This window comes from Cryptomeria japonica, chromosome 5 (assembly GCF_030272615.1).
Source record: "Cryptomeria japonica chromosome 5, Sugi_1.0, whole genome shotgun sequence".
Lineage (NCBI taxonomy): Eukaryota > Viridiplantae > Streptophyta > Pinopsida > Cupressales > Cupressaceae > Cryptomeria > Cryptomeria japonica.
Window position 1 is genome coordinate 925,621,377 of NC_081409.1, and position 7,567 is coordinate 925,628,943.

The following is a 7,567-nucleotide window of genomic DNA, read 5'->3' on the forward strand; positions in this document are numbered from 1 at the left end:
TCGTATGACCATGTAAGACACAATATGACCCCTAACGACATGATTTGGTGTCTTAAGGGGTCCTATGGTGTCGTTAGGGGTCATACGGTGTCCATAGGGGTCGTATGGTGTCTTGGGACACCATAGGACCCCTTATGACACAATATAACCCCTTTTCCCTACAATATGACCCAAAGCGACCCAATATGGTGTTATTAGGGGTCATATGGTGTCCTAAGAGGTCATAAGGGTTCGTGGGACACCATATGACCCCTATGGACACCATACAACCCCTAACGACACCATACGACCCCTTAAGACACCAAATCATGTCGTTAGGAGTCATATTATGTCTTACGACCCCATAAGACATAATATGACTCCTAACGACATGATTTGGTGTCTTAAGGGGTCCTATGGTGTCGTTAGGGGTCATACAGTTTCCATGGGGGTCATATGGTGTCTTGGGACACCATAGGACCCCTTATGACACAATATGACCCCTTTTCCCTACAATATGACCCAAAGTGACCCAATATGGTGTAATTAGGGGTCGTATGGTGTCCTAAGAGGTCATAGGGGTTCATGGGACACCATATGACCCCTATGGACACCATACGACCCCTAACGACATCATAGGACCCCTTAAGACACCAAATCATGTCGTTAGGGGTCATATTATGTCTTACGGGGTCGTAGGACACAATATGACCCCTAACGACATGATTTGGTGTCTTAAGGGGTCCTATGGTGTCATTAGGGGTTGTATGGTGTCCATAGGGGTCATATGGTGTCCCAGGAACCCTTATGACCTCTTAGGACACCATATGACCCCTAATGACACCATATTGGGTCGCTTTGGGTCATATTGTAGGGAAAAGGGGTCATATTCTTTCATAAGGGGTCCTATTCACTCAAAATCATATTAATATTAAAAAAAAAATATTAATAAAAAAGTTTAGTAGAATAATCCACTTTTATTGAAAAAAAAAATATTATTATTTTAATACTTAAACAATCAAAGTTACATTTAATCACTGGAAATCATATATAAATTTTCACCTTGATATAAACTTGGTTGAAATAATACAACAAAAATGATTGAGAAGACTTTAAAAAGCATTTTCAAATAACACGACAAATATACGAAAAAAAGGTGGGCGTAAATAGTGGGTACATTGACTATAACGCTTCCAGCCAATTTCTTCTTGTTTTGTTTGAAGATATTTTCCTAATGGAATACAGCTCATTATTTTGCATAATTTGGAACACATTTCAATTTCCCTTCGGTGGACAAGATTGTCATGTGATTGTGTGGTGCAGACGATTGAAAATGAAAACTGTCCCATTATTTCCAGTTATCTGCGTTTTAATGGCTGCGAGTTTTGAACTTGCCGTTCAAGAGGAGACTGTTAATATAGGGGTGATAGTTGATTCCACTTCCTGGTCGGGAAAGATAGCAAAGACTGCCATCAAGTTAGCGGTGGAAGATGTCAACAATCAATCTCAGCTATTCAACGGCACTCAAATGTTTCTTCACCTGCAAGAGGCGCAAACACCAATTGAAACCCTTTCCGCTGGTATTTTAACCCTTAAATTAATCTGCAAATGCCTAAATTGTCTTTTGACGTGTTGTAAATGTATGGTTGTCATGAATAGACTTTTCCTTTTTCTATTTTCATTCAAACATATTTAGTTTTAAGGGGTAAATGCAGCTGTTGATCTTTTGGGCAAAGAAGTAGTGGCATTGATAGAAACACAGACATCTGAGGCTGCGCCGTTTGTATCTGCTCTTGGAGAGGCAGCCAATGTGCCAATTATCTCATTCTCTGTCACAAGTCCTGCCCTTTCCAACCAGAGATTCCCTTATTTTGTTCGCATGGCACACAGCGATCGCGTTCAGATGAAAGCCATTGCAGCCCTGGTTAAGCATTACGGTTGGAGAAACATTGCATTTCTTCACTCAGACGATGACTTTGGTTCCGGGGCTATGTCCGCGTTGCGTGATGCCCTTCGAGATCTCAACTCTGAAATTGTTTACACATCGATGATGCCTTCAACTGCACAGAAACAAACAATTAGGGAAGAGCTTTATAAACTCAAGTCAATTAAATCAAGTGTTTTTGTTGTTCACACCCCTTGTAATCTGGGCATCAATCTATTCATGGAGGCGCAAAAGATAGGAATGATGGAGGCTGGTTATGTATGGATAACAACACACGAGTTTACCAGTCTTTGGGATTATGTGGTAAATGCTTCTACAATGTCATCCATGCAAGGCCTCCTTGGAGTTAAAACACACATCCCAAATTCTAAACAGCTGAATGATTTCACCGAAAGGTGGGAACGACAATTTAGACTCGATAATCCCAATATGAAAATCAGTGAGCTCAATGCATATGGGTTGTTGGCCTATGATACGGTGCTCATGATATCCCAAGCGATCGGAAAGATGGAAAGGAACGCAAGGTTAAGTTTTCTGAAACCCTCAAGCAGTCTTGGAGTACTAGGAAATAACAAAATCAAGGTATTCCAGCAAGGTAAGAAGCTTTTGCGGGAGATTTTCTTAACGAATTTCACTGGATTAAGCGGGCTTGTTAGATTTGATGAAGGGGAAATGTACGGTTCTTGTTATGAGATAGTGAATGTGGTGGGAAAAAGCTATCAAATAGCTGGGTATTGGCCTTCTAACTCATCCATGTTTCTCAAAGCACTTCCTCCATCTGTTGGTAATGAGGGGCTTCGATCCGTGATTTGGCCTGGTGGGTCTGTCACGGTTCCTCGCGGTTGGGCAATACCAAGCAAGCTGAAGATCGCAGTGCCTGTGACTGGATGGGAGCAATTACTCAATGTCTCGTTTAACCCACAAAGTAATGAAACTACAATCAGTGGGTTCATCATTGATGTATTTCATGCTGTTGTGAAAACACTTGACTATCAACTGCAGTATGATTTAGTTCCTCTTTATGGGGGAAGGGCTTCACATGATCCATATGAACTCGTCCGCCAAGTCTATCTCAAGGTCTGTTTTTAAAATTTTTCTACCATTCCGGAAGAGTATTAGACATTTGCTAATTTTATAAATACTTTCGCTTTTGACAGAAATACGACGCCATTGTGGGTGATATTACAATTACATCAAACCGGAGTGAAATTGTTGATTTCACACAACCATTCACGTTAACAGGTTTAGTGATCGTAGCTCCCACGGCCATTAAGGATGAAGCTAACAACGCTTGGACATTCTTACAACCATTCAGTCCAGCACTGTGGGCTACAACGGCGGCGTTTGTTTTATATACAGGAGTAGTGGTGTGGCTGCTTGAGCATAAAACAAATCCCGACTTTAGAGGAAGTCCCATTACCCAAGTGGTCACTCTGATTTGGTATCGCGTTTATTCTTGTTTTCTCACTTCTTTCTTTAATTTCTACATTTATTTTTAGTTTTGAATAACCCAAATTCCAGTTAATTCTTCCAGGTTTGCATTTTCTGCCGTGTTTTACGCTCACCGTAAGCATTTCCTTTCCACTTAATTCTCACCATGTGCTGCTCATTCAATATCTTTTTCGTGGGATACTTAGATGGGTACCAATCTCTTACAGATTTAAGTGTAGTTGTTGTATTTACATATGTTCCTTATTTTACAGGAGAGAGAATCCATAACAATTTGACTCGAATAGTTATTGTAGCGTGGCTGTTCGTGGCGTTGGTTTTAACGTCCAGCTATACAGCTAATCTCAGCTCGAGACTGACAGCCCAACAAATTGCACCACTCATAAATGGCCTTGGTGAGTATAAACTGGGTTATCACGGTTCGTATGCCGGAAGTTTTCTAAGGGGCAAATTGGGAATAGCCGATAAACAACTGGACCAAACTTCATCTCCACGGGCGTATGAGGAGGCGCTGTCAAAAGGGGCAAAGAATGGGGGCGTAGATGCCATTATAGATGAGATACCATATGTTCGTGCTTTTCTTTCTGGCCGATGCGGTTATTCAATGGTGGGGCGCACATACCGAAATGGAGGCTTTGGTTTTGTAAGTTTTCTTTGAATTTATATCATTTTATTCAAATGTTAAACAGAATGCCAAAGTTAAAATTGATTTTTGAATGTTGAATCAGATGATGTTAAGAGTAGTCAATTCACACTACTTAAATATGTTGTTGGGTTCATCATTTTGAAGAGTTATATGTTTGTGATATTTTTAATGTAGGTTTTTAATAAAGATTCTTCTTTAGTGCAAGACTTTTCTAAAGGGATTTTAAATCTTCAAGATAGCGGTGAGCTTCAAGAGATTGAAGACAAGTATTTCAAAGACTCTACGAATACATGTTCTAATTTTCAAGAATATGCAACAAGACTAGATGTGGTAAGCTTCAAGGGACTCTACCTAATCACAGGAATGGTATCATCTTTGGCTTTAATCATATTCCTTTTTCAAGCCCTATACAATTACACCAAAGGTGCCATGCTTTCAAGACAAGAGATTAGCATATGGGAATATATCAAATCTTTTCCTATGTATTTACATCATGAGTCCATCAAATAGAGAGTTCAGATGAATATCATCAATAGATATTAGTATTGTGGATGACATAACCAAAAAGTTGTGGTTCCAACATCCTTGTTGGAAATCAACAAATATTAAAAATAGCAGCGTCTAGCCAAATGCAAACATAAATGAGAAAACATGGATATGAACTACTTGTGAGACATGCACATTAAGTTAGGTGAAAACTTATATATATTATATTCTTACAATAGAATTGTGGACATCTATTTGGCCAACTTTTCATAATTTATGTCCAAATTTTATTTCAAATTTTTCAAAACAATTAATTAATAAATTTATTTTACAAAATTATAATCTTAATGTAACCAATAAACTTTGAAGTATATCCTGAGATCTTTTTGGCTCAAACAACCTTAGTCTATAATTGTTTGAGACTAGTATATTCTGGGATTTTATCATAGTCCATGACTTCTATTAAACTTCTTGGACTCAGTTAACCTTAAACTTGTATTAACCAATAGGCTATATCTGTTGAGAAAGACCACCGGAAACATCATGTCTCACGCCAGTTTCCGGTGGCCAAAAATTTCCTTTTTCCATTTGCTTAATTTACCCATCTCCGTATCTGAGGCATGTCAGTAGACATGACTATTGCGGTCAACTTGTGAGCAGACCTTCTGCCTACCTACTATTAATGTTCATGAGCTGCTGCCTACCTACTATTAACGCCCCAGCCGCTTAAATTTCCTGCTTGTTTCAGCCATTAGCTAAAATGGACGCATAAATGTGCTTTTATAGGTCGATCAACCTGCCTTAGGAGGCAAAAATATTGTGAACTTTAACTGGAGTCTGAAACCCCTTTCTGAGCGAGCAAGATGTCTTCTCGTGGAATTTCGTTTTAGCCAACACACTCCAAGCCTATGCCAAATTAAGAGCTTTGGAATAGGGTATGGAAATCCATCAACGCATAAAGGGGAGCAGATTTTTGTTAGATGATATAGTTGGAATTGCCCTGGTACATATGCTAATATGGAAGCATATACAAGGCGCATGAATTGTTTAATAAAATGGCTCGAAAAAACGTTGTCTCATGGATTGAAATGGTGGCAGGATATCCAAAGAATGGTGTTCACGAGGCTTTAAGACTTTTCAAAGAAATGCCTCAAATAAATGGGTTTGTTGAAACGGCCTTTGAAACTCTTAAGAAAATGCAATTGGCAGGTGTGACAACAGTCTCCATAACCTTTGCCAGCATTCTATCAGCTTGCGGCAAAGTGGGATCTCTGGAATAGGGAATGAACATCCATCAAAGAATATTCGAAAGTAAATTTTCATCTGATGTTGTAGTTACAAATGCAATGATAGATATGTATGAAAAATGTGGAAGCATACGCAAGGCATATACATAGAATATATCTGTTGAAAAGATATACATCGAATGGATCTGTTGAAAAGGATTTAGAAACTCTCAAGCAAATGCAATTGGCAGGCGTGAAATAAAATTCTACAACCTTTGCTGAAATCCTTTCTGCCTGTGCCAAAACGACAGCTTTGGAGGAGGGCATGGACATCCATCAAAGCATAGGAAAAATATTATATGTTGTAGTTGCAACTCCCTTGGTAGACGTATGCAAAATGTGGAAGCATCCTCCCTACCTGTGTCAAATTGGGAGCTTTGGAACAGGGTATGGACAAAGGATAGATGAATTTTGTCAGGCATGTAAACTGTTTGACAAAATGCTTCAAAGATATCTATTCAGTTTTCTCACCAATTCTTATTATTTATTTGTACATTTTTTTACAGGTGCTGAATAACGGAGAATATATGTGAATAATGTATATTTCAAAGAAAAATATATGCTAAAAATTTATTAAAGATAAGAATATATGTGAATAATCTACAATGAAGAGACGTTCAAACTGACATGATTGATTATTTGGGAAGTTTAATGCCCTCTCAAGGAGCCCACAGCGACGTGATGGTAGCTCTGCTCCCTCCTAGTTGACTGTCTGCACTTTTTTTTTTCATGAAAGAAACCCATTCTTTCTAAGTGCGTCTTAATTTAATTTGAAAGCATCAGTATCTGTTGTTTGTATTAGTTATATTATCATATTTGAAATGCAGTTTAAGTAATGCAAGTGTGAAGTGTGGATGTGTTTGAGGAGGACAAAACAACATAGTTTTGCAAGGTGGAGTTTATATTTGAAAATTTTGATGCTTATTAGTTGAACTGGTTGTATGAAGATGAAGAAATCATTCAAATAATTTGATAGATTTATTGGGATTATCAAAGTACATATATAAAAGGTTGTCAGAGGAAATATAGGTATCTTAACATACCTCCATTGGGGTGTGACTGGAGGAGAGATGCTTGAGGGTTCATAGGACAATAGTGTGCTCATTCATAGTCTAGTGGATGTTTGGCACTAGAGAGGGTGTTAGTGTGAGTGTGCTATCATGAATTTGGAGCATAACATGTGTTAGCTTCAGTTTTATTATTTTATAGAATATAATTCAATTATATGTCAAATAACTTAGTGTGTTTTCATATTCAAATTCATATTCTTAAGAGTCTATTATAAGTTTGTTGCACTTTTTTAAGTCATATATTATAATCAACTTCAATGAATAAAATATATAATTTAATTTTAATATAGTTTTCTTTATATTATTGTTATTTTTCAAAATTTTATGAGTCCCTAATGCTATTGACTGTCATTCTTCTTTGTAATTTTCAATTGGTTGGGGTTAGTAAACATATTTGTGACAAATGAGTTACAAATGAAAAGGTTTGGCATTAGACTTTCATGAGTGACCATAAATACAATTTTAAGTTGTGCTTGTGAATCATGACAGTCATGTTGATCATGAGATTATAGTTGATCCAGCTTTTAAAATCATTATAATATTTGTAATTAATTTTCCCACTTTAATTCTAAAGGTTAAACGATTGGTACTACTGCTATTTTTCATAATTTTATGAGTCCATAATACTTTTGGTTGTCATATCTTTTTGTACTTAAGATATGCATATTTTATGCTTCAATCAAAGATGATAAACTTTGATATCATA

At 37.3% G+C, this 7,567-nt stretch overlaps 1 protein-coding gene across 2 annotated transcripts; it reads left to right on the forward strand.

The window, feature by feature from the left end:
* Positions 1–1,258: 1,258 nt before the first annotated feature.
* Positions 1,259–6,244, forward strand: LOC131066263 (glutamate receptor 3.3). 2 transcript variants are annotated; one of them, XM_058000992.2, is made up of 6 exons: positions 1,259–1,559; positions 1,695–3,001; positions 3,082–3,365; positions 3,459–3,490; positions 3,628–4,016; positions 4,219–4,377. In XM_058000992.2, the coding sequence occupies exons 1-6, from the start codon at positions 1,313–1,315 to the stop codon at positions 4,243–4,245; spliced, it is 2,286 nt and encodes a 761-aa protein (XP_057856975.2). In that variant the 5' UTR covers positions 1,259–1,312; the 3' UTR covers positions 4,246–4,377. The 2 variants fall into 2 exon arrangements, with proteins under 2 accessions (XP_057856975.2, XP_057856974.2); XM_058000991.2 differs by having other exon boundaries at positions 1,260–1,559; positions 4,194–6,244.
* Positions 6,245–7,567: the final 1,323 nt, after the last annotated feature.

What these genes read in the sequence shown, in the direction of transcription:
- LOC131066263 (XM_058000991.2), top strand. Translation starts at nt 1,313, where the DNA reads ATGAAAACTGTCCCATTATTTCCAGTTATCTGCGTTTTAATGGCTGCG. An exon ending in TGCCGTGTTTTACGCTCACC is followed by an intron (nt 3,491 to 3,627) that starts GTAAGCATTTCC and finishes CTTATTTTACAG; the next exon opens with GAGAGAGAATCCATAACAAT. An exon ending in GAAATGGAGGCTTTGGTTTT is followed by an intron (nt 4,017 to 4,193) that starts GTAAGTTTTCTT and finishes TTTTTAATGTAG; the next exon opens with GTTTTTAATAAAGATTCTTC.